This window comes from Monocercomonoides exilis, assembly GCF_001643675.1.
Source record: "Monocercomonoides exilis strain PA203 chromosome Unknown scaffold4-2303458, whole genome shotgun sequence".
Classification (NCBI taxonomy): Eukaryota; Preaxostyla; order Oxymonadida; family Polymastigidae; genus Monocercomonoides; species Monocercomonoides exilis.
Window position 1 is genome coordinate 1917127 of NW_027150549.1, and position 26719 is coordinate 1943845.

At 42.6% G+C, this 26719-nt stretch overlaps 4 protein-coding genes across 4 annotated transcripts; all 4 read right to left on the reverse strand.

The window, feature by feature from the left end:
* Nucleotides 1-314: 314 nt before the first annotated feature.
* On the reverse strand, nt 315-1395 carry MONOS_6868 (uncharacterized protein; the record flags this gene model as incomplete). Its single annotated transcript, XM_067877138.1, has 2 exons — nt 315-756; nt 830-1395. The coding sequence occupies 2 exons, from the start codon at nt 1393-1395 to the stop codon at nt 315-317; spliced, it is 1008 nt and encodes a 335-aa protein (XP_067734894.1).
* A 2918-nt stretch (nt 1396-4313) lies between these two features.
* On the reverse strand, nt 4314-6044 carry MONOS_6867 (putative protein phosphatase 1 regulatory subunit 42). The gene is made up of 5 exons (XM_067877137.1): nt 5684-6044; nt 5531-5629; nt 5346-5462; nt 5171-5288; nt 4314-5088 (listed from the first exon to the last, which is right to left on the reverse strand). Exons 1-5 carry the CDS (start codon nt 6038-6040, stop codon nt 4421-4423), a joined length of 1359 nt encoding a protein of 452 aa, XP_067734895.1. The 5' UTR covers nt 6041-6044; the 3' UTR covers nt 4314-4420.
* An 807-nt stretch (nt 6045-6851) lies between these two features.
* On the reverse strand, nt 6852-9368 carry MONOS_6866 (uncharacterized protein; the record flags this gene model as incomplete). The annotated part of the gene is made up of 4 exons (XM_067877136.1): nt 6852-7064; nt 7260-9248; nt 9309-9332; nt 9363-9368. 4 exons carry the CDS (start codon nt 9366-9368, stop codon nt 6852-6854), a joined length of 2232 nt encoding a protein of 743 aa, XP_067734896.1.
* A 1952-nt stretch (nt 9369-11320) lies between these two features.
* MONOS_6865 (dynein haevy chain 2, intraflagellar transport) lies at nt 11321-26686 on the reverse strand (the record flags this gene model as incomplete). Its single annotated transcript, XM_067877135.1, has 3 exons — nt 11321-26279; nt 26346-26444; nt 26507-26686. The coding sequence occupies 3 exons, from the start codon at nt 26684-26686 to the stop codon at nt 11463-11465; spliced, it is 15096 nt and encodes a 5031-aa protein (XP_067734897.1). The 3' UTR covers nt 11321-11462.
* Between the last annotated feature and the right edge of the window lie 33 nt (nt 26687-26719).

Below are 26719 nucleotides of genomic sequence, written 5' to 3' on the forward strand. Positions count from 1 at the left end.
TCCTGTCCTGATGAAGAAGAAGTGTATTGTCAAAATATGTTACACTCCTCACACTCCACCGTTTCCTTTCCTGCATCATTTCTTTGCGCATTATCTTGTTAAAGACCCTGGGAGCGTCATTGTATCCATACGGCATTCCCCTGGAACCGAAGAAATCTCCTCTGAACTGGAAAGCCAGGTAAGGAGTGAACTCTCTGTGTTCCGGTTTGAGGAAATACGCCTGAGAAAGGTCCAAAGAAGTCGCCCAGTCTTTCTTTTGCAGCAGTTTCTCCACGGTTCGATGATCGTCCATTTTGAAGTGAACATCCTCCAACTCAACGTTCAGCGGTCTGCAATCCAGGATTTGTCTGTATATCCCATTCTTCTTCTGGATAAAGAAAATGTTGTTCACGCAACCAACCTGGTCCGCTGTCAGCTTGGTCAACACTTCCGTCCTCAACCCCTCTTGTATCCACTTCGCACAAGCTTGCTCCTCTTTCTTCCCTCCAATAAAACCTCTGCATCGTCCATTCTCCTTCTTCAGGCGTTCTCTCGAGCTTTTTCCTTTCCAAATCGGTCGTATACCCTCCGTAATCACGTCTCCCACTCCAATCTTCTCCCACTCTCGAGTGAAAACCTGGGTTCGGCCTCCTTCTTTCTCTGAAAAAAACGGGTCTTTGGAGGAATGAAAGGTCTTTTGGAGCAAAATGCTCTCGAGGAACGCGCGCTCTGCCGGCTAGCTGCATTCGTGGAGTGTGATACAGCTTCTCGTTTCTTCTGCATCAGCGGTGCAATCCTCTCAAGTTGTTCCCTGTTGAGCTGTGGATCTTCTTTTTCTTCCTGTAATAACCTAGCTGCATCAAAACCAAATTTTGCAGTTATCCTCATATGTCTAGCCTCTTGCAGCGCTGCAATCAAAAAGGTTAACGCGTCGCTTAAATATGGTTTATCCTCTTGCTTCGCATTCTGAGTTGCCAACACAATTGCCTTCAGCGCTGGGAGCAACCGAGACTCCACTTTCCAAGCTCCCTCGTCCAGTGCGTCGGAAAACCAGCTTCTTGATCGGGAGTGAGCGTGGGTTCTTGATGGAATAAATGGGGGAGCCGAGAGCAACTCATATACTGCTGTGGACTGATCAATATCACTGGCGTTAATTGGAAAGTTGAACACTGAGTTTGATGTTTGAACTCCGAATTGTATCTTGCAGGCTTTATCCAAGGTCCGTGTGGGAGCAGAATCCAGCGTCATTTTGATGTCGTAGGCTAGTTGAGAAGCAGAAGATGAAGGAAATACCAAACTGGAAGCTGCGGAAGATGGATTGGAGATGGGGATCGGTGCGCCCATATCGCCTGTTGGTCCGCTTTGCGGGAAGATCCTGCTCAGCCCAGGCGCAGGTCCTTCCAAAAATGTTGACATTAATCAAATTATGTGAACGACAGAGCCCTTAATAAGGCACTCTCACTCCCATAATAGAGAGGTGTTGTAGATCACGATTGTTCTTGAGAATTAAGGAGCTCTGCACTTTTATGTTTGTTTTTCTTGTTTCATCAAAACAACACAAAATTTCAAACAAAAACTTTGAATGCAAATAAGAACATGTTCTAATTGTATTTGTCATTTAGAAAAACAACTTTTATCAAAAAAAATTTTTTTATTGAAAATATCATATTATTTTCGACAATTTAAATTCTTATCGACCGACAAACAACATGCAAAATTTTTGTGTTGCAGAGGCTTTGAAGACGATCATGATTTAAATGATGAAAAGGACATGAAATGCATCAAAACGGATGTGATTTCAATCATGTTTAAAGAATGCTAGGGAAATAGAGAGGCTATTAGAAAAAAGCACTTGATCTCGTCGAAAAAAGAGTGATAATAAAAAAAGAATTATTTAACTCAGGAATCATTCATGAAAACAGCCTTTGCAGAGCACTTTCAACATAATCAATAGGAAGAGATGTGTGCTCTGTTGGACGACCTCCATTATTGAACCAACAAAACAAATCAATTTTGAAAGAATCAACAAAGGAGGAAGTCATGCAAGGTGCATGTCCGTGTATTAAGAAAGAAAGATTGCACATAGCAAAATTCTTTATTGTTTTGAAATTTTTTCTTTCACTGTTTTTTCAGGCTCAATTGACAATATCTGAAGGTTCAGGGAAACCGATGGATAAAATACTAATATCAAGGACATGTCACTATCGATTTTTGAATGATCAATCAGATTTGTTTTTCATACACCCAATTCAACTTCCCACTGCTCGAGCAGCACACTCAACAAAAGAGCGTCTTGCTCCATGGTTCGAAAAAGTTAAATTATTATATGATGAGTTCAGATATTTCCATGAACTTCTTTTTATTCTTGATGAAGAATATTTATCAGTTTCGGATGTCAGACCTGTCAAAGTGGTGAGTACTGAAGATGCATGTGTGCCCTTTGTTCCAGAACCAGTCTTGCCTCATCTATTTCTTCTCTCTTCCTTATTTCAGCGGATGGTGTGAGGTATCCTGTTGTTACAAAAATAAAAGCTTAAAAGCTCCCCATTGAATTTCAAAAAGCAAGCGAGCCACAGTTGAGATTTGTAACTGATGAAACTTGCACAATGATGAAAGAAAGCTTTCCGATGATATTTGACAGAGTAATTATGCACTCCATTTTTCACAGAAGAATTATTATAAATGAAAAGAACAAACACTGTCAACTGTTTATGGATTCTCTTGCAGCTTATTTGTCCCCTCAGATTATACAACAGTCACAAATTCATAACATTGACTTGTGCTTCCCATCATCTCACACTTCACATCTTGTCCAGCCATTGGATCTATATGTCAACGCCACATTTTTAATTTGCTGAGAACAATAAATTATGAAACGCCTGATCCTTCTGCGAGTGAAAAAAGAAAATCATTTCCAGACAAATATGTCAATTCATTCCACTCAGCATTCAATCCTTCAACAATTAAAGCTTCATTCAGTGATTCAGGAAAAAAACCATTCAATCCAGAAATTGTGTTATCAAAAGCACCTGAGAAAAAACCAGAATGGGCAAAAGTTTCAGAAAGAATGATGGATCCTGCAAAGTCTTTTTTAACTGAAAAAATATTTATATGGGGAAAATATTTCACTTCAGGCATTTTTATTAAAAAAATAATGCACTTTTCGTTGACTTTAAGAGATCAAAAAACACAATAAAAATAGGACCATTTTTTGACATTCGTGAAATGTTTGAAAACTTAATGTTTTGATTACAAAGATACCTATCTTCGGATATGAAAATCAATTTCATTTTGAAATATAAGGGAAAATATGGACTTTCAAGCTTTTTATGCACAAATCATGAAAAAACTGTTTCACTTGCAACATTTTTGAACTTTGCCAGATTTCAAAATAAATTTGATTTTCATATCTGTAAACAAAAATCATTGATATAATAACAAAAAATATTGTGACATCACATGCATTTCTAAAAAAATTTCATATTTATAACAAAATTTTTGATCACAAAAAGTTTATCTTAGGTGCATTATTTTTCAATGAAAATGCCTGAAGTCAAATATTTTGTCCAATTTATTTAATAAAATGAAAGAAAAGATTAAAAATAGCTGAAGTTTATTCATTGTCCCGGATTTGTGACGCACTAAATGTTTTGATTTTGTTTTGTTTAATCTATAGAGGATCAGGGTTTCTAATCAATTATAACTTTTTGACACATCAAATACGTGTGTTTCAATGATTGCGTTAGATGAATTTGAAAAAAATATATGAATGAACTGATAACTATTATTTTCACTCGTTTATTAAAGAAAACAAGAAAGTTTAGATATTTCATGGTAAAGTTTACTCAGTAGTTTTTATTAATCATTTTCATTTTAAATTTTTTTTGAAATAAATTTGATCATAGCCATCATATTACAGAGATTTTGATTTTTTTCATTGAAAATAATACGAGTAACAACAAATTAAAAACTTACCTCTAACAAGTTTTATAATGTTATATGGCTGATCCTTTTTGAAATCATACTTTCGTTCGAGTTTCGATCAAAAATTTTGTCTCAATGGGATTTTAAAATATTGAGTTTAAACTAAAAATACCTATTGTTCATGATGCAGTTATTGCAGAAACAAAATTTTCACAAAAATCCCATTGAGATAAAAAATTTGATCGAAACTCGAACGAAAGTGTGATTTCAAAAAGGATCGTCAATATAAATGCATTTAATTAGAGAAAATCCGAAAAAAAAAATAAGTTTCTGTATGTTACTAAAAGTTGTGACTCACCATAATTACTTTGCACATTTGAGAAATCGAGTAAATAAGAAATTATAAATTTGCTTGAATGTCAATTGTTCTCAAAAAAAGAAGAAAATTATGATAAAAATGTTGAATAAATGTAAAACTGAAAAATACACGTTAGAAAAAACAACAGTGAAGTGAAGTTCATTTCTGCATCTTTTGGCTATTCTCAGCAGAAGTGATTCCAGACACAGACAATCCAAACTGCATTGTTTCTTCTTTTTTTGCAGTTGATGTTGTATGGTTCCTTAATGGGTCATCTGAAATGACGGGACGAGAAGAAGAGCTGGGATAAGAAATTCGTCTGGCTTGACTTGAAGAAGCTGGATAATGAATTGGTGGAGTGTGAGCAGTTGAAGAAGAGGAAGGAGAGGGTCTAACTCCAATTCCTCTGGAAGAAGCGGAAGAAGCTGATGCCTTGGAAGAGATCGAGAGAGGGGTTGAAAGTTGTCTCTGGTGAAGAGGAGCAGAAGATGGCTTCATTGGAGGAAAAGACATAGGAGCGTCAGAGAATTCCGGTGTAGCTGAAGAAGTCGAAGAAGAAGAGGATGATGAAGGCGATGGCGTGGCAAACGAAGAGCCCATCACAGTTACTCGAGATGAAGAAGATGCAATATGCCTCTCAGTTGTAGAAGGAGGCTGCTGGCCGACTAAGTGCAAAGATTGATTGGAGCTTCCTTTTCGTTCTCCTCGTTCGCTCTTCCGCTCAGAATCAGACGTTGTACCACGAGAACCGCCTGCGTGCTTTCGAATAAATAATCGCCTACAAAATTCACGCTGAGTTGGGATTACGTCCTTCCCATTTACAGAGGCTATGTAAATTTTGCCAAATAAATATTATTTTCGAAATGAAAAAGAAATGTAAAGTATTATCCAAAAATATCAACTTCATACTCACAGAATTTGAATAAGTGATCGCCATTTCATGAAATTTTGGTTGTGAAGCAAGTGGAGTATTATTTAACGACAATTTTCTTAAAAATTTGGATGACATCAAGAAATCACTTACAGACTGGAGAATAAAAGCCAGCTCACATAGTAAAAACAACAAAAGCCAAACAAAGCACACATCCCAATCAGATATTGGATTATCAGAAGCATCAAGTGTATGCAATCTGAACAACTTCCACAAAACATTTAAAGAGTTTAATCCAACGCCAGCAATACTTAATACACAAAGTGAATTCTTTAAAAATTCAAAATATTTCAAATATCTAATATGAAAAAATACATAAGTTTAGCAACATTTCATACTGCAACAGGATCCAAAACTTCATCATTAATAACAAAAGGTTCATCTTTATCAGTATCACCTTCTTTATTATCTCTTTTTTGATATGAAAGATGAAGTTCCTGATGCGTTCATTCTCCAAAATAGGAAAAAAAAATTAAGTTAAAAAAACAAACTTGCAGATTTGTCGGTCCTTCAAGACTTACAATTTCCGTGATATGATTAAAATTGAGATAGAGATGTGTTAAAGAAGGGCATCCTTGAAGACCTTCTATTTTTTTGATGAAGTTATATTGTAAGTCAAGATGTGTAAGTGATGGAAAATTCAAGTGGGATATTTCTCTCAAAATATTGCTTCTAAGATATAAAACTTTTAGGGCCACACATCCCTCAAGGCCTTCAAGCGTTTCAATATTCTTTTCGTTTAAGGAAAGGTGAACAATTCTTTCGAGATATTCCTCGATAGATTCTGTTGGTTTTTTCTTTTGCGAAGTTCCAACAGAAGAAATAATTAAATCTAAAGTGATTGACATATAAATTGTGGGCTATTCAAAGAAAAACCTTTTAAAAGAGAGCAAAAACCACAAAATTTTTGTAACGAAAAAGTGAAAACACAGCTAATTTATAACTGTATAATTATAAAAGAACGATTCATCGAAAAAAGAGAAAAACTTTTTTTTTGCCATTCAAATTGAACAGTATCACAATTACAAAAGCTCTTTTTTCTGTTGGACAAAAAGGAAATTATTTTTAAATAAGCGTTATTTATTTTTTCCGGTTTTGTCTTTGCGTCAGCTTGTTTTAATGTAATAATTACATCATCTTTATCTTGTGTTGACTTTGCTGCAAAATGAAAGGTTATCTTCAATTTTTCATCTTTGTTATTTACTAAAATAAAGTTCTTTATATTATGCTTTACAAAATTAAGAAATATCATACAAAAATCAGTAATTGATTTGTTTTCTTTTTTCGTATTTTCCACAATTGAATCAATATCCGCTTCTGGATTATCTAATAATATTTTACTTAATCCATAGCTAAGAATTATATGAATAAGATTGTTTTGAAAATCTCTATCAGATAAATCATCCTTACTCAATGACTTAACATGAAACCAAATGTTAAGCAAAAAGCAAAAAGCGATTTTTTTCAAACAATATTTAAGTCTTTAGAGCATTCACTTGGTATTTCAAGAAGAGGGAAATTTGAGTATGACAAAAGAGGTGATTCTTCTTTTTCTGTCCTTGCCATCAAAAAATAATGGGTACCAAATATTCTTATTATTAGAAAATATTAAAGAAAATTTGAAATATATGAATTATATTGCTTGCTATTTCTTATAAATTAGAGGATGGATTGAGATGTTCCTCGTTCAAAGCATAAAATATATCTTTGCTCTCTTCCTCCTCCCTTCCAGAACCTTTCAAAGAATGAAGTCCCATAAAACTCTTTCAATGTAGATGAAAAGGGAAGCATAGACGAAGCTGTTTGCTTCAATACAGAAGGATGAATCTTTTTTGCTTGATTTTCAACATAGTGCTTAACTTGTATTTCATCCTGGATAAAAAAAGAAAAGAAAAGAAAAGAAGAAATGGATTATCATAAATTCAAATTTCAAACATGAAAATAATAATAATAATAATAATAATAATAATAATAATAATAATAATAATAATAAGAAGAAGAAGAAGAAGAAGAAGAAGAAATGATTTCTTTTCTTTTCTTTTTTGTTCAAATGATAAAAAAGCATACAGTCGTGATAATCAGTTGACCAGGATGTGGGGCTATTTTCAAAGAAGCAGCAATCGAGCAAAGAAATGCAGAATTTAAGAAGTACGTTGTTGATTGAGGCCACGATGGCGGCTGAGGAAAATTGATAAAAACAGCATCAACAGAAGAGCTAAGCAAAGCGCCCTGTGAAAAGAGCTGGACAGCATCTCCACAGACAATTCGCAGCTGGTCGAAAAGGGATGGCCTTTTGACGAGGGAAGACGTTGGCTGCTTGAAAGGCACAGAAGGCACAGAAGGCACAAGCAATTGGGCCATTATTGCTCGCGCCCACATTTCAAACACACGCTCGAATCGCAGCTCCATCGAAATCCAATTTGCTTCAGAGAGGGGAAAGTGCATTGTGAAAGGAAGAGGAGAAGAGGAAGAGGAGGAGGAAGAAGAGGAAGAAGATGGAGAAGAGGAAGAAGATGACTGAAATGAAGATGAACGTGAAGTGGAAGTGAGATGATACAGAAGCCATTCTCCGTTCCCTGGCCCAACTTCAATGCACAATGGGCGTGTTGGATCAGAAAACGAAGGGATCAAAGACGAATGCGATGTTTTCTTTGATAAGAGCAGCTCGCTCATCAAGTTGTGCTTTTGGGATGAAATATTTAATTTTGCTCTTTTATCTGATTTGTGGAGAATTCCATCATTTTCATCCTCTTCGTCCTCTTTCTCTTTTTTGACTTTTGATTCTTTTTCCTTGCACAAATAAGTTGGCTTTCCTCCAACACCAGAATGTGATCCCCACCCAGCCATCACGACAGCCTCACCGCCAATTTCTGGAAAGCCCTGTATTTTCCCTCTTTCCTTCTTTTTTCCCAAAGTTCTTCCTGCATTTGAAGGCTCTTGTGTAATGTGTGATTGTTCTATCTTCCTAAGATACTCTCTTATTCGAGCACACATCTGCTGGCTTTCTCTCTTTCTCTGAGACGAAAATATTTTCTGCGAAGTTGACTGAGCTTCTTTTGAACCTCTTTTGTCGCTCTTATGCAGCGGCTCATCTTCGCTAACAGACGTTGACCGAAGAGCCAAAAGAACTCCGTTCTGAGCTCGCTCTTTCTCTCCGCAGAGCGCTGAACAAAGGCTGAGCTGCGTTAAAACAGCTGCCCATGCCGATGGGGTGTTTGTGGAATCAGAACATTCGTCTTCGTCGCTTTCGCCTTCGTCATTGTCATTTTCAAATTGTTCATCCTGAAGCTCGGCAGAAGAGAAAGACTTTTGAAGAGTCGAAGATGAATTGCTACTTATTTTTCTTTCTATTGAGCTTGTTATGTTGTGTTCGTGCGACAACTGATTTGACGCTGCTTTCAGGTTCTTTTCTGCACTTTTTGCTTTATTTTGCAAGCTTTTGACATGATCGCTCCAATCGCCACATTCTGCCTTCATGCGACTGCACAGCCTCCAGCCGGCTTCTTCGTTAAGTGTTTGAGCATAACACAATATTCCATACTCAAAAGTCGAAGTGTTGGGGTTAAGCACAAAAGGTTCTTCACGCTTGTCGTTATGATCGTACTTTGCAGACTTTGAACTCGTCTGTGAAGGTCTAAGAATCGTTGCAAAAAGGTAGTCAACAAGAGCGCATTCATCGCCCTTTCGAACGCAACCTCGAAGAAGAGTATTAACAGTTCTGATGTTTGGTCTGATTCCTTCTTCAAATGTCAAAGTTGGATGAGAAGGGAAAGGAAAACTTATGAAGCTCGAATCAAAGCACTTCATCATTGAAGAAAATACAAAATAAGCTTCTTTCATCAATCCTAGTGATACATATCCCTTGATAAGAGAAGTAACATGAACAACATTGAGCTTCAAGCTAAAGATTGACGAAAACTCAAGCATAAGATTTATTCCTAAGAGAGATTCGCCGCATCGTTGACAGCAATTTGAAATGATTGTTAATGTGTGTGAATTTGGTTTTACAGATGATGAACAATAACAGTTCAAAAAGATAAGCATGTCATCCAGCCTCTAAAATAAAATGTATGAAAATTATTTTTTGCTAAATCAATCCATCGTAAAAAAACTCACCTTTTGAGATGATAGTTCTTGTAACTTTTTGTTTAGATGAAAAGTATTGTTCACTTTCATTGAAAAGGATTTTACAGGAGTTTGAGACAGTTGAGAGCAACGTAAATCTAACGAACGAAGATATTTTCTAAGCGAGTTACTGTTACTTTCCTAAAATTATAAACTCTATGTTAATTAAAAGGGACAACAAGCTTAAAACAATCAGCCAACAAGAAACGATTCTGATTCATCACTTAAATCAACACTCTTTTGTGATATTTCTTCATCAACGATCTTCTCTTCTATAGTCGTAATGTTTCTGCGCATAATTGAAAATGCTTTCTTTTTCAAGAGAAAAATTAACTTGAATTACTTAATAATTTTGTTATTTAATGGATCATAATCAAAAATGCATCGCCTTGTGCAGCTGATAAATTGATGAAGCTATTTAGATGAAAGATATAATAAAAAGACATTTGAAAACACCAAAGAATCTTTCTGACATGCATACAATTTAATCACATAAAAGCCACCAAATCAATCCTTCACCAATTGAAGTTTTGCAGTGCACCGGTTTGATTAGGTTTGTTGATTGCGAAGACCTGATACATAAAATACTTTTAACATTTAAAATTTCATTTTGTATGCATGCTTTTCATCTTTAGTGAACTTTATCTTCCATTTTTGAGATCCATTGAAATAAGAACGAATAAGAAGGTCCACAGCATCAGGACATTAAACTCGTCACATGAACATTTGGTCACATAAGCATTTCGGTTTTCAATAAATATTCAATTCTTAATAAATGAATTTACAATTTTTAACTTTGAAAATTTTCCAAATCAAAGTAGGAATAACTGAAATAACCATGACCAAAAGTTCAAATAAAAGAAGAACATGTAGTGAGTATGATTGATAATGATTAAAAAGCCTTTCATCAAAGCAACAAAAGTTTGATATTATGTACGATTTCTCTTTAAACACATCAATCGAACTGCTTAAAAGAACATTTGGAATCTTCCTTTTTCAGCGACGTGGCTCAGTGGGAGAGTGGTGGGCCCATAACCCACAGGTCACAAGATCGAAACTTGTCGTCGCTAAATATTTTTTTGTATTTCATTGGTGTATTTCTCTTTATTTAATTTATTTTGGCATTGATCAAATAATAAAGTTTTTAGTTATTATTATTATAATTTTTTTTTTTTATTGAACAAAATTCGCTTTTTAAATATGATTGAAATTTGATTTGAATGATATTTGCTGAAATGATCGTTATTTATTTTTTGTTTCAGTTTTATTTTCTTTTGGTTTATCTTTTTAATTAATTTATATGTTTATTTATTGTATAGAAATATTCAAAAAATTTTTAAGCTATTATATTTTTCTGAGCAATCAATGCGATGAACCTTTAATTTTTAAAAAAAGTTGAAAATTTCTTTAGAATTTGTATTTGAATTACGTAAATCTTTTATCTATCAGATAAGTTTTTGGACAGGTTTTAAAATTGCACATCAGAGAAATTGAATTTTATTGTTCACATTAAAGTTTTAAGAATAGAAAATGAGTCGAATTGAACAAAAAATAGAAAGTTTAAAGAAAAGAAAAAGAAGATGTTGTCAAAAATAGTTGAATAGTTTATTGAAAAAAACCAATGATTTCTGTGGAATTGATAAAAGTAATGGAAAAAATTTGTTTTTTCAAGGAGCCTGGTTAGCTCAGTCGGTAGAGCGTTGCTCTAATAAGGCAACGGTCGCAGGTTCGAGCCCTGCACTAGGCAGTTGTATTTTTTGTTTTTTCAATATGAAATATTTTATGATGAGGGAATGTGTTTGATAAAGTTAAGCTGTAACGTTGCGTGTTTAATTTTTCAATCTTATTTTTTTTTTTTTTCTTTTTTATTTCTGGAAATTAGCAAATTAACAAAAGTTTGTATTTGTTGGAAAAACTTTCTCATAATTTTCTGAGTCTTTTTTCTGCAAAGTGATTTAATGCATATCTCATAATCAGTTGCTTTGAGTGAAAAAATAAAAGAATTTGTACTGTTTTTGGATATTTTTAAAATATTTACAACAAACAATAAATACTACTGAAATGAAAAATTTTGTGAGATGATGGCGTTAAAATTAGCAAACAAAATTTCGATATTTTCTTTTGTGAATAATAGAAAATCATACACTAAGAAAGGAGGAGGCAAGAACCAGAAAGTGTCCACTCATCTTCTTCTGAAAGAGGTTGTTTGTGAGAAGAGCCAGATTCACAGAGTGGAAGTCTGATATTCATAAGAAGCCTTTCTCTTTGTTCGTTGATATAGACAGGAAATTCAAAGAATCCAGTGCGGGCGAGCTGATGTTGTGCTGATGACGTTGAAGATTGGGATTGGAGATAGAGGTGAGCTGACTGGGGCGGAACAAACTGTGCAAAAGAAGCGTCTTCTTTGTGAAGTGATTTTGGAATCCACGCCAATGCGATGCTTGCATTGAGCAGCGAAACAGATGAAGTGCCTGGCTCTGCAGGAGCCATTCCCTGAGACTTCCACACGCCTCCCTGTATTCTAAGCCCAGAGACAAAGCACGGAGCGCATCCACCAACTTGCCAGCCTGGCGGAACAGACGAAGCATGACTGGATGATTGCCCGGAAGACGAGACAACACATGCCTCCATCTTCAGCTCATCCATGGCACAGCTAAGGTTTCTGGCTGTTTGTTGCCGCAGAGCATTCAAAAGCATGGCAGGACGGAAGAGCAGCCCCAGATTGATTGTCTCTTTGAAGACTGAAGGAAATCCTGCAGATGCAGAAGAGATACTTTTGGATGAGCCAAACGGAAGTGAAAACTTTGTGATGTGCTGAGAAGTGATAGTTGTAAGCTTCCAGATGTTTTTCGCACGATGGACAGCACCACGGAGAAATGCACTGCAAGAAGAAGGCCCAGAATCCCAGAGTGAATCCCATTTTGGCGGGACAGCATCGACAATGAGCGCTTCGCCTGTTTGGCGCAGTTGAGGAGTAATAGGGATCTCTCCATTGATCAGTGCATCGAGATCTTTGATGTCGTTGTCAATAGTCGAAAGGAGGGAATGAGAAAAGCGTGACTCGATCAAGAAGAACAAGTCAATCGGAGAAGTTTCAGATGTTGTTGGCTGTTTCAATGAAGGATGCAAAGAAATCAGATTAATTGCTTCATGTGGCGAGGATGAAGAATTCTCCTCCGACTGAGCATTCAAAAGCACGTTCCACATTGCTATGATTGGAGATAATGCACTTTCCCACGTGTCTCTGTCAAATGATCCACTGCCACTGCTGCTCCCCTCACCTCCAGAATGTGATAGTCTTTTCAAAGATGTGGTGAGTTCCAGCGCTTGTGCAGATTGAACTGTGCCTTCGATATTGGAAGGAAGGTGGAAAAGGAACGGTGGATCCTGATCAGGCAGCAGCTTCAGAGAATCAATGTACGGTGTAATAATGCGGGTGGTTGCTGCAATTCGAGCATGTTGAAGAGGCGCTCCGAGGAGTGCGAGGCTTTCTGATGTCAGAAGAGGATTGGAGAACCAGTGCCGAAGATACGACTCAAGCACTTTCCAGTCTGACGGGTTGTCGATCCTCCCACCATACACTGTGTATGCCAGCAATCCCCGAATGGTCTCCCATGGAATTGCAACAGAAGCACCAGAACCAGCTTGGCGTGTTCTGCTTCCAGCGTTGACAGCATTGCTCGATGATGCAGCTCGCAATGTTGCATCAAGCTGATTGTCGATGATGTCTACTGCAGACCGCAGATCAGCTGAGGAGAATTCATATGCTCTGATCCATCCCTGTGGCACGTATGTTCTCCTCTCTTGCACAACGGCATGCAACCATGCCAACGCAAACAGGATTCGAGAGCGAGCAGGAGATGTTCCAGACAGCCCGTTGCCCTTCTCAAAGCGCCCATCCTCGCGCCATGAGTCAAATGTACGGGCCAAGTTCTTCTTCAGCCCAGGAGGTGCTTCATATGTGATTTTCAGGCATTGTCTAAGTAACACAGGAGAGAATCTGTCGTGTGCTTCGCTTGTGAGGAACAAGCGGAACTCAGCATGGAGTGTTGGTCCCAGCGCAGCCAACAGCTTCTCCAGATCGTTCAGCCATTCGGGCATCAGATGCACGTTTTTGAGGCAGACCCAGCTTCTTGTAGAAGACACACGACGTAGGAGATCCAGTGCAACGTCTCCTTGTCCTTGTCCCATGGCAATGGCATAATAATTATCAGCGCCAACTGTTCTCTTTGCGATATCTTCCAGATCAACAGTTGGATCAATACCTGGCGTGACTATCATCAGAATAGGAGATGAAGGAGAGCATTCATTTGCAGCAACATCAACAATCGAAAATGGAGGTGGATCGATTGAATCAACGCCCAATGCTGCCTTCACAAACAAGAGACACTGACTGACAAGACGATCAGGACGGCATGCCTGCACAAGGAGGACACGCTGGAAGAGTGAGAGAGTTGAAGAAGAAGAAGAAGAAGTGCTGCGGACTTGCTTCCCCATCGACTCTCCGACAGGCGATGGAATAGGCGGAGGTGCAGCCAGTGGAAATGCATTCTCGCATTGTGTGGTGCTCAGCCATTGAGCCCATCTTGCTGGGCCAACTGCTCTCAGCTGCGCCAACTCCTCAAATCGAGGGATGGTGCCCATCAGCTGCGCAACAGCTTCTTTCGCTTCAGGAGGCACCCACTGTGGCACAGAAGAGATGGAAACAGGGGGCTGCGTGTATCTCCCTAAGAAGTGGTCCCATTCACCCGGACCAAAAGCGGCAGGGCAAACAGCATGGACCAAGTGCAATCCAAAGGCGAGTCTGTCTCCTTTGAACATTCCTCTGCTCACAGTTATCAGCGTCGAGTTCAGCAGCAGTTGTCCCATATTAGTAATTCGAGTAGCGAGGTCAGACGATTGGGCTGAGAACTTCAGAGAGTTGGAAAAGAGAGACAAGAAAGATGATTGTGAATACTGGTACATGTGGTTAATGGCAGAAAGGGATAAGAGCAAGAAGTAAAGTGTGCCTCCAAGCACAGCAAGCGGTCTGTATGCATCGCGTTTGTTGCTCAGCTCCATCTGCAGCTTTGTTGACTCTGCAAGCGATTCGCTGATTTTCTTTGATTTCGCTTTCGTTTCGTTCAGTGATTCAATCAGTGCAGTGTCTTCGAGAATGTTCGCCTTCGAATTTGCCAGTCTGTCCAGCAGCTGCTTCTCAAGGTCTGCCAAATCGAGACGCAGCTTCTCTTCCTTCTGCAGCAGCTGCGACCGCTGCACTTCAATCGTGGGCTGCTCGTTCTGGATGGTCATCGACAGCAGCTGTGCTTCAAGGCCGGCTCTTGTCGTAGTGAAGGAGACTTCAGACACAATTCCTCGAGCATCGGGGGGAAGCTGAGGCGTGGGATTACGCGTCACAAGGAACAAGCAGAACTTCTCATCCACTTCGACTTGCTTCTCGCCCAGCTGCACTGTCAGCCTATTTCCCTGTTTTTGGAGTTCTCCTCTCAAAAACGGAAACAGAACAGGCTCAATCTGATCCATCTCCTGCACAACAAGTACTTTTCCCCAGCGCACTGCCAATTCCAGCCGAGACAGGAATTTCGGGTCATTCTGCTGAATAACATCAACATTCACACTCCCAGCTTTTTCTTGTGTTGAGCTGGATGATGCGCTCGCAGAGGAAGATGCTGATGCAGATGATGATGCAGAAGCAGAAGCAGAAGCAGAAGCAGAAGAAGATGAAGATGAAGAAGTTGATGATGCCTGTTTTCCATCGAGTGATAAGTGTTTGAGAGAAGCAATGAGCCACGTGGTGATGGTGGATGTGGGGTCGATAATAAACAAAGTAGCAAATGGAGACGTTGCTGCAGCTTCAATTGCATCAGAAGTTGCTCCTAAAGCGACCTGCTGCTGGGCTTTGATGGTTGTAGTGATCATCACTGCATTCTCAACAGAGAGCTCGTCAGACGGGAGCCCTTCGCTCTTCCACTTCAGCCTTTCTGCTTCTGTGCTCATAAACTGCGAATAGTTGAAGGGAATCGGGTTGGGAGAGTACAAAAACGACAGCTTGCCTCCTTTCCTTCCGATTGCATCTGAAAGAGCCGAAGAATCAGAAGATTTGCTCTTGCCATCAGCAGAACCAGAAATCCGCTCAGAAAGCTCGCAATAATCGATCAGCCACTGTCTAACAGTCGCTTCCCTGCGATCTTCTGTCTCTTTGCTGAGGTAGATGTGGAATGCAGCAGATAGCAGAGCCTGAAGAGGCAGTCGAACAAGCTCTTCGTTCATCGTCTTGATTTGATTGACCCATCGGTCTTTTTCATCAGCCAGCTGAGACAAAAGGCGGGATGCGGAGTCTCTTCTCTCTTTGACTTCTTCCAGTCTCACCTCCAGCCGCTTTGCATCCTGCATCTTGTCGCCCAGATCCTCCTGCAGCGCCTTCTGCTCTTTCTCCAGCTCAACCACAGTCTTCTGGCACTTCTCCAGCTCCCGCGCCATCTCCTCACTCTGCCGCCTGTTTTCGGCTGCTTTGTCCTCCAGTGGCTTCACATTCTCCTTCACAGCAGCAAAGCGGAGGCACGCCTGCACCCACACCGCCATTGGCCCGACAGCCTTCGAGGCCTTCATCGCGTTTTCGAATTTGAACGAGTTCGGGTTCTTGGAGATGGCTGCCTGCACGTTCTTTCGTGTCCCCACTTGGATGAGATCAGGATTCAGCGACACGATCTGGTCGACCATTCCTTGCTTGCTCAGAAAGGCCTTCATTGATCCCCAGGATGTGTCTGCCACGCCAAACAGCGTCAGCACAGCAGACATGATGTTCTTCACCACTTCTGGCGGGTTATTCATTGACTTCAGCTCGTTAATATCTGCCTTTGATATTCCAGTCACTGCCTTTTTAGCTGCCTCGAGAACAGGCTGCACTTCTGACAACTCTTTTTCAATCTCTTTTGTTTGAATTGCAATTTCTTCTGTTTGCTTTTTAAGCTGCTTCTCCAGAACCAAAGCTTGAGATCGCTCTTTTGTGACTGTCTGCACTTTTTGCTGTATTTTCTGCATCAGTGCTTTGCATTCTGCCTGCTTCTTCTCCACCTCTTTGCCCTGATGTGCTGCCTCCTTCGAAAGTGAGTCAACAAGCTCATTTGCCGATTGGAGCTTCTCAACACCCGCACTCAGATGTTTGTGTGCTCCCTTTCGAGAAGACATGCGCTCGTAATAAACACTACAGAAAGCTTGCAGAAGCCTCACAAAGTCTCTTGGCCCAGCTGTTGTTTCGCTCGATCGACTGGAATTGTCCAACGAACGGCGTGTGTGAATAGCAAGACACAGATTGGATAAAGTGGATGCTGTTGGTATTGGCAGCAATGTTGCTAATGAAGCGCTTTGTGATGCTGAACCATTTGGAGATGGCGACATCTTTGTTTGAGGAACTTCCTTTGAAATGGTTTTGAACAGTGGAAGAAGCATCGATCTGGTCACGCTTTTCATTGAGGCATTGCTCCACTCGCCCATCCAAAGCACATTCGCTCGTGTGAACAAGGAAGGGTGGCTGGAGAGTCTCCGCTCAAAGTCGCGAGATGTGCAGTCAAAAGATAGCACAACATGCAGATTCCTTCTTAAACAAGCAGCAATCAACGCGTCAAGTCGGTTGTTTGGATCTCGGTATGATAGTTTCAAGAACGCCCGTTGAAGTTGCACAGCTGCTGCTCCACTTCCACTGCTTCCACCAGCTCCACCTCCAGTTCCGACAGACGACAGCAGCTTTGCTCCTTTGGCTTGCTCTTCTTCAAGATCTTCTTTCAACTGCTCTCGAAGTTGCTCCATCTCTTCAGCGTTGTAGAATGCATGGACGTCTTGTGACTGGACAAGCGTGGTTGCATAATCCAACAGCAAGTCACCGATGCCTTCTGCAGACACGTGACAATCTTCAATGAAAAGGCAAGCACCTTCATTTTCCACAACGCAGCACTGGACAATTGATCTGAAAAATGCCTTTAGTGATTTAGCATCAAACCATTTTCCAATAGTTGGAGTAAAGAGATGCAGATTGTGAGAAAATGCCACAAGTTGAAGAAGAGTTCTTCTCCCTACGCCGCACTTCCCCACCAGCAAAAGTGCTGAACCAGGCCAACTCATCAGTCTGTCGATATGCGAGAAATGGTCGATGTACTCGTTAAAGAGCACGATATTCAGATCACGCACAGTTCGTTCATATTGTTGGATGGTCTTTTCGACATGCTTTCGAGATTGCTCAGCTAAAGAAGCGCCAATTGTCAAGCGCTTGTGAACAACTGAGTTTGGAGGGCCTTGATACCAGCAGGCAAGTCGGACGCGATGATCCTCTCCTTTCGGACTTGGCGATGACTGTGGGACTAAAGGTGGGTTCGTCAGCAGCGTTTGCGTGAGAAGCACAGAAAAACAGCTCCACACTGGAAGCTTGGAGAAGTATCGTTTGGACACTTCAAACAGCTCTGTGTCAAATTGAGAGGCATCAGAACGGGACGCGCGCTCAGCTGCTCCGAGTATCTTTGAGATGGGCTCCTCGCTTTCTCCGTCGGTTTGTGCTGCTTTCTCGCTGCTGAGCTGCATTCTGTTGTCCAAACGGTCTTTGAATATTCGAAGAGCTTCGTGTGCCCAGTTAACCAGCAGTGCAAGCGTATCAACGTCAGCACCGCTGCTCGATATCGCTGCCCCGCTCCGTACTTTGTCATCATTCGGAGCCAGATTCAGCGCAATTGATGCCAAATCCGCTGAGGATGTATCGCAGCGGGAGAGGCCAATGACCCAGTGTGTAAGATCACGTGGAGTGAAGACATAGTGGCTGTGCTTCGCAGTTGTGAATCGCTTCTGAGTTCGTACATATAAATCGATCATTGCGTCTGTAAGCAGTCGAGTGGGAAGAGAAGAATGCTGATAAGGTGAGAGCACAGGCTCCAGCACTTGCTCATAGACCGTGGCAAGAGAAGAAATTGCAGGATATGGAATAGCTGCAACGTGGATGTTGGCTGTAAAACGAGATGAAAGTGGTGATACCCCGCTTGCACCAGCGCCTGCTTGTGCTTGCTCTGAATGTCCAGATGGAGCAGATGATGAAGCAGAAGTGGCAGATACAACAACAGTCACAACAAGTTGAACTCCTTCCACAGTTGTCCATTCGAGATCTGTGTCGTAGAACCCGCCATAAGTGACCAGTTGCTGTGCAAATGCAACCACTTCAACCGTATCGTACTTGTCTGCACGAGGCAAGTGCAAATCAGATAGAAACAGAACAAGACGCTCGCCTCTTTTCGGACGGAGTGTTCGTCCATGTGCGCTGGATAAGATCATACAGTGCTGTTTGAGTGAAGATGCAAGAAGAGAAGCACTTGTCTCTGATGAGCAGTTCACTTCTGCAACTTCAATTCCTGGAAAGGCCAACAGTGCATCCTTCAGCAGCATGTGCTTTCCAGCTCCTTCTGGACCGACAAGCAGAAAATGTTCTCCTCGCTTCATCCACGGCGTAAACAGTGTGCGAAGCATCTGTACTTCAGATGTAGCCAAGATAAGCTCGCTTGTTTCTGCACTCAGCACTTGCTCTAAGGTTGGTGTCATGCATTGGTCAACAAAAGGAATGAGTACAGAGCCGGTTGTGTTGAGTTCCACAGAAAGTGGAGTTGGAGGAGATGGCTGGGGAAGAGAAAGTCCAGCCCTGTTGAATACAAAGTTTGCCATTGAAGTCTGAAGAGATAAAGAAAGATTAGCCCCAAGCCCTCGAACCAACGCAACTGCAAACTCTGACCGTGAGGTTACGCCCACAAGATGTGAAAGCGCATTTTTGCATAGACCAGTCAAAGTTGTCGACAGCATAAGAGAATCTGATGAGTTTGACTGTTCAGATGAAGAAACTGACGATGAAGCTGAGGCAGATGCAGAATTTAGAGAAGATGAAGTGCCGAGTCCAACCCTCTCAGCAACAAAGTCTATTGCAGGAAGTGCGATGTCATCCATCCAATTTGACAGATCGGTCTGCATCTCCTTCGGCTGGCTGACAATCCACGCAGCTGCCAGCTCCTTCGACCCCAAATCTTCATCGCTCAAGAAAATAACTGCCATTCGAGAAACTGTTGCAGGTGAGGCAAATCTGAGTGAGTCTGTTTCGAATATGAAGTTCACTTTGGCACTCGACTGGAACTGTATTCTCTCTCCTGAGGGAAGAGTGAGAAGCCTGTTATCGTCGAGCACAGAGTTCAGTGACTCAATCCATTCTGGGTCAATATCTCCATCACACACCAGCCATGATGCTATTCCTTCTGCTTCACGTGAGATTATCCTCGCACGAGATGTGAGAATTCCATCGTGCCACTTTCGCGTGTCCAGATCCAATCTTCCCAGCAGCTGCGAACGTGGAAGCGCTTTGGGGTTCATCACATGAATGTGCAGCGTCTGGCCAAGGAAGCCGTATGCTTTCTGAAGAACACGCCACAAAGTTGTTTTCCCGCAGCCTGATGCGCCAACAAGGACAATCCCCATTCGCTGCGTTGTTGCTTGGTGCAGCTGGACGATCTTGCTCACTTGTGATTCAATGATCCTTAGCTTCATGTCATTCAATGATTTCTTGATTGCTGTTTCGAGTTCTTCGTTTGTAAATGTTGTTGTTTTTGCTGTTGGAAACACATCACGAACAAGTGAGTTGAACAAAATAGAATCAGAAAACGTAAGTTTTGAAAGTGTATTTGATCGAAGAGCCTGAAGTACAAGCTCAGCTTCTCTTTCAGGTGAAATAAGAGACTCTCCTTTTGCCTTCGGAGCATCGGCAGATTTTGCATTTGCATCTGGTTTCTTGTTTGAAATGTTCGCAAGCTCCTTTTTGAGTAAAGAGCCAGCTGTGTTAAGAATGATTTTCAGTGATCGAAGACCCCAATCATAGTGCACTTGCTTTGACAGCTGGTCTTTTGCCAGCTGAAACACATTCACAAGTTTCGATGCCAAATTCTTTGCGTCCACAAATCCTTCGCTCATCAAAATGACTTCTCCGATCTGCTCGTTGTTCGGCACAGACATCGCCACAGACCTGAATAACTGTGTAAGGTTATCAGGCAGCTTGGATCTTCCACCGTATCCCTTTCCAGCAGGATTCATTGTCACAAAAATACCGCTGTTTGGATCCACTTTCACACCTGATCCCAGCAGCTCTATTTCTGGAATTCGTTCCTTCAATGCACGCTGAATGGTTTGTATCTGCTGTGAAATGGCAGATAGCACTTTCGGCTCTAACCGATTGAACTCATCGAAACAACCCCACGCTCCGCATTTGACAATTCCTCGGAATATTCTTCCCATTCCCTTTGCGTCAATCCCTTCGTCACAGTTGAACACAAGCACCTGCCTCCCAAACGCCAACCCCAGTGCCTTCACAGACTCTGTCTTTCCTGTGCCTGCTGGCCCATATGGATGTCCTCCGTATCCCAATCGCATGGCCTGTGTGAGCACCAAGAAGCACTTGTCAGTAAGAGGGGTATGCACCAAACGAGCAGCATTGCCCTGATACTCCCATGTTTGATCAAACACTGCATCTGCCATGTGAATGCTGACACGAACCGGTAGTTGAACTTGTCGTGCTTGATCTGATGCTCCAAACCCAGTTGAACCAGAATACATTGTTGTTGAGGATGGAGATGTCGGTGAAGTTGGTTGAATGAAAGGATCTAAAACAGAACGTGAGCCAGCAAGCCCGCCTGTTGTGAGGGTATTGTCCTGAATGGAGTAATATCGCATCTGCTTGAACCACGCCCAGTCTCTGACAGATTGTGTCTTCGCTTCAATAAGCTGGTTGGTCACATCGATATTGTGGATTATATCAAACATCAGCGATTTTATCTTTAAGTCGATCAGTGTATGCTCTGCTTCCGTAAGCAAAAATGGATTCTTTGGATTTTTCTCTTGACCTTCCTTCAGATGCCCCGACGCAGTGAGCAGCGATGCAAGCCCGGAGAATGCGCTCAAACGAGCATACATCTCATTCAACAGGCGAGGCAGTGAGTTCATCGAGATGGCATCTTCGCATCTCTCTGTGAATGTAACAGTCTCCGCCAAGCATAGCACCTGTGATGGAAATTGTGAGATGTACTCCAAACAGCCCTCGGGCGTGCTGATTGTGTTGGATGCAGACGAGGCATAGGGAAGTGCGCGAGACAGAAGTGTTGACAGAGTAACTTTCATTTCATCTGTCAGCGCATTCAGCCAATCCTCAACTGCATCCACAACATGCACTGGATGCACCAATTCTACCACTTCGCCTGCAGAACTGCACATTGCTGTGATAAACTGTTTGGATGGCAGCTGAGAAGAATCTGAAGCTGAAGCACTTTTTCCTTTTGCGCCATTGAACACCACACGATGAATTCCCTGAAATAGCTTTTTCAGATGTGTCTGTATGACTGACGGTGTTTGTGCTTGTCCCAAGATCTCCAACAGATCGTCGTCTCCAATGAAATAAAAGCGAGGGAATCGATCTCTTTTCTCCTCCAGAAACTTGGAGAGCGCCTGCTGGCAAGTATCAAGCTCCTTTTTCATGTTCTCTGCGGTCACTTCCACTCCTTTCATGTTGTACAACGTTGGCAATCGAGAATTTGCCTTCAGTGCCTCCATAATTGCTCTGAACTTCTCGTCCACTCCTTTGAATCTCGCCTGATGTGCCGGAATGGCCCCTCGCATAAAGATTGGCTCCAAATATACCCATCTCCTCTGCACTGCCCCCAAAAGTCTGCAAGCTGCGCCCAGCAACACAAATCGCGCATCCCACTGTGCTGCCACGTCTGAAAACGGTGCAAAGAACTGCGAGTCCTTCATTGCCATCAGCTGTGCCAGATGATCATCCAGTGCAGATAGAACATCACTCCAGTCTTCCACAAGAGGTGTGCTGCGCGGGTTGCCGCCAGCTGTGCAGGTGTGATCGCTGATGGTGAATGCTGTTTGTGTGCCCCACGCTTCAACCTCTTCCATCGCCTTTCGGATGTCCACTTCGCCTTGAGCACGCCGCTGCAGAGAGCGGATGCTGCTGTATTGCATCTTAATCTCATTGGCGCGGCTAAGCAGGTCGCCAAAGAGCATAAACGCTGGCTGTGTTTTCGGAGGCAGCGAGATAAGGCGGAATAGCTCGTTCCAGTGATCTTTTGTAAACTCCTGCCCGCGGATGAGGCGCAGAATTGGAGGGAGATCGCCCAGCAGCTCGTCCTGCGACACCAGAAATGTTCGAATGGGCGACGGTGTCCCATCGGCTGATGGAGGGTACTTCGCGATGCTCTCCTTCAGTTTGGACAGAAAGTCCTCAAAGAGTGGCAACTTGGGAGCAAACTCCAGCCATTTCACATCTGCCATTTCCTTCAGCTTCTCCTGATATTCTGAATGCACTGCCAGCGCCTGCTTGATCTCAGCAATGTCGTGCAGTGGGCCTTCCAGCTGTTCAATTCCCTTTGGCTTCTCCACCCGTGCCAGGTCACACTCTCTGCTCAGCTCCTGAATCTCCTTCTGAAGCGCCTCCGCCTCCTGCTCTGAGTCTGCACTCACTTTGCGGGCAGCCTCAATGGACGTGGCATTCCGCAGATCCAACACCACTTTTCGACTCTCCCACTGCTTCTCAAACATAATCGCTTTTTTGTTCAGCTCCGTCTTCCGCTTCTCCAAGTTGCTCACAATTTCGCTTCTTTGCTTTGATAGCTCTTTCTTCTTGTTGTTGAGCAGCTCAGTCATCTTCTGCCATTTGGAGCCTGCAATCTTCAGTGACGGGACTGCTGGCTCTTTTCCCCATTCCATCTTTCCAGACGCTCCGACAACTGCAATTGAAGCAGGTGGCGGTTTGTGTCTTTTGAGTATTTTGTCCTTTGCAAGTGCTCTGTCGATGAGTGGGGTGTATTTCTGGCAGGAGCCTGCGATCTCCTCAGACCGCTTCTGTGCATCGTGCAGCTGCTCCATCGTCTGCGGCTCGGTCTGCAGCTCAGCCGTCGCCTTGTCTGCAAACTCGATGATCTGCTGGCAGTCGCTGTCGATTGAGTTGCTGAGGGCGCTTGTGATTTCAGAGGCAAAGCGCACTGCCTGGCTGTCCACGGCCATCTTCAGCTTCTCCAGAGATACTGTCACACAGTGCACATGCACCGCCCCTGGCTCCTTGGAGATGTTCTGTGAGCACTGGAAGGCACTGGCATACGCCTCTTCCCAGTCACGCGGCTCTGAGCAGCATTCTTCGATGATCTCTTTTGTGTTCCTCAGCGTGCCCAGCACAGTGAATGGGGCATACTTCCTTCTCAGAGCAGCAAGCTTTGCTATGATTGTTTCTGCACTCAAAAACATCTGCGAAATTTGAGCATTGCACAGTGCAGGGATCTTCATGAAGGCCTCTTCGAAGTTTAACACTTTGCCATATGCAGACGGTGCATCAATGAGTTTGGCTGCTTCTGCATACAGCTTCCTTCTGATGTCAGACAAATCAGGTGAAAAGCAGCAGACACCAAGTGGTTTTTCAAATTGTTGCTTTTTCTTTTCTTCCTCTTCTTCTTCGGCACTTTTCAGTGTCGACTTCGAAACTGATTGACTTAGCAAAGATGTCGATGCTGATGATGATAGTGTCTGCTCTCCAAAAAATGATGAATCATCAGCTGCTCTTGCTTCAAACACGAGCGAAACTTCGATCGATGGCAGCGCTTCGTGAAACGTCTGCACAGCCACCTGATACTGAAAGAAGAACACCTTCAATATCTGGTGATTCCAGTGCCTTCTCCACCCAGCCGTGTTCAGCTTCCGCCTTTCCTCTTCTTGGAAGATCCTCAAAATCTCCCGCAGCAGCGTGTCCCACTGCTTGCGATGCCGAACGAGTGGCGTGTTGGCCAGCTTCTTCACAATCGCCTCGACCATCCCGTGTCTCAGCCGCAGCCTCTTGTTCCTCTCGTTCACAGCGTCTGCTGCTGCCTTCAGCTTCCGCATGTACATCTCCACTTGCGCCTCGTTCCTCCACGTAATCTCGTCGCTCTCGTCGCTTCCGCCTCGCTTCAGCGCCGACATTCCCCCGCTGCGCCCGCCGAGCGAGCCAGACGGGTTCTTCACGAGGTTGTCGAATGCCTCGACAACGTCCCGCATCATCAGCATCTGCGACTCAATCACCTGAGTGGCCATTGAGTTGTAGAACGTAGCGATCTCCTTCAGCCCAACAGCGTGGCGGTACACGTTGGATGCCAGTGTTGCAGCATTCTGCACTTCGCTCGGCACTTTGAAGCCCAACGACGAAAAGAAGCGGATTTCTCTCAGAAGAGACACAAACCGCTCGTTGTACTTCACTCGCACCACCCCGTTCGATTCAATGTCGACAAGTGCACCCTTCAGCTCGAGGGACGAAGAGGACGAGGAAGAGGAGGATGAAGCAGAAGAGTATGAGCTGGTTGTTCTCCTTGTAGACTGCTCCTTTATTGTGTCCACCCAAATCTGAAAGCACTCATTCACGTACTTCTTCATCTCCTCGATCAGATCGGTCAGTGATGCGACCAAATCTCCTGTCTGTGCTGCATTCTGAAACAGCTCCCGTGTCAGCTGCAGCGTCTGTGTGGCTCTGCTCTGCAGCTGCTGAATCTCCACAACGTGCTGCACAGCAGGCGTCATATTCCGCCCAATTATGTCCAATTGACCATCTTCTCCTCCTTCCATGCTCCTCGCAGCAAGCCTGCCTCTGCCCAGTCCTCTCATCCCAGCTCTTCCAGCACGTGTGCTTTGCATCCCCAGCCTCTCCCGCAGCGCCTCTTCCTCATCCTTCTCGTCAGCAGCTCCTTCGTCCTTTTCGCCTCCTCCCCGCATCACATCCTGCTCCAGCCGCAGTTTGTCAAACTCGTTCTGCACAAGCATCAGCTCCGTGTTCAGTTCGTTAAGCATCGCCTCGCGTTCCGCCACAAGCTGCGCTGCGATGGTGGGGCGTTTGATCAAAAACTGATATTTTTTCATCTGCCGCAGCGCTTTCCGCACCTGTCCGTGTCCGCTCGGCATCAGCACAGACTTCAGACGCTGCGCCACTTCGAACTCGATCGGCTGCAGGCGCGTTGTGAAGTGTTGCATCGCCTCTTTCCATTCTCTTTCTCCTTCGTCTGTCACAGACAGGATCGACAGCCCTTCAAAAGAGGTGAAAAGCCCGCTTATTATTGTTGAGTATTGCGGAGGGAGTAAATTGAGATCAATTGCCTTTGAGCCGTCGTCGTTTTCATCATCATAGTCTTCGTTGTCTCCGCTGTTCGCTTCTGAGCTCAAATGACCGTCTTTTGTTCGTTCGCTTCTTCCCTTCTTTTCTCCTTTTGAATCAATCTGACCTCTTCCAGCGTCTTTCTCTGCTATTGTCTGTTTTTTCTCTTTTTGTGTCAAAAGCGCAAGAAGCTGCTGGAGTGTGTAGCGGATGGTGAGAATCTCTTCCACTCGCTGCATCAGCAGCTGAGACTGCACATGGCGGAACGTCCCGCCGTCCCACGCCCGCTTTCCATTAATTCTCAGATAGCCATTCGTCGACTCCACAAGCTGTGTGGTCCATCCGGACAAAGTTGAAAGCGCTTGTTCGCATGTGTCACGTACAGCTGCAAAGTCAGAGTGCAGCAAGTCGAATGAAGTGGATATGATCGATCCTGGTGCTGTTGTCATTGACATTTGCATGCTCATTTCCTGAGTTGTAGACGAAGATGTCCCTGTCGATCTTAACTGCCGAATAACTTCACCTCCTCCACAAAGAAGCCAATACTTAGAAATTTCAACCAATTGATCCATAGTTTTTTGCATAAGTTGCTCCATTTGGAGCTTTAGATACCCTGGACGAATTGGAAGAATCCATATTGCCTCAATAGTTCGTATCATATCTGAAAAATGAGTTGAAATATCTGCATAAGCTTCCAATGCAGAAACTGTTGTTGTTGTTCGGGAAATTGTCATAGTATCGAATATTTCTGCCAAAGAAGCTAATTTCTTTGATATTTCTAAAGCCCTCTGTATGGTTAATTTATTATATGAAATTAACAAAAATATTTTAATAATAGAGCGCATTTAGCAAACGTTATCTCCTTCCTTTTCAGCTTTTGATTTCCATGATTCAAATTCTTCTTGAATTGTTTTTGGATTTGACTCTTCTGTTATCAATGTTTCTTCTTCATTCTAAATAAAAATAATGCATGAAAATAATTAAAACTTAATAATGGATTGTTTTGTATTCAAACTTTCGAAGTGTCTTTTGAGGAGTTTAGCTTTCCACCCAATTGTGATGTAAATGGATGAGAAAAGGAATGATCATTCTCACAAGAAGTTTGAAGTATTTTTAATTGATTTTGTAATGCATCGTATCTTTGCATAAGTTCATTTAAAGTTTGAGAACGCGATGAAGTGACTAAGGAAGACATTTATCTAATGTTGAAAAAAAAAAGATGCATCGT

Excerpts from the sequence above, each read along its gene's own strand:
- MONOS_6867 (XM_067877137.1), bottom strand. The coding sequence starts at position 6,040 with ATGTCAATCACTTTAGATTTAATTATTTCTTCTGTTGGAACTTCGCAA. Across the intron at positions 5,630-5,683 it reads AAGGACCGACAAATCTGCAA|GAACTTCATCTTTCATATCA; the intron begins GTTTGTTTTTTT and ends TGAACGCATCAG. Across the intron at positions 5,289-5,345 it reads ATCCAATATCTGATTGGGAT|TCTGTAAGTGATTTCTTGAT; the intron begins GTGTGCTTTGTT and ends TTTATTCTCCAG.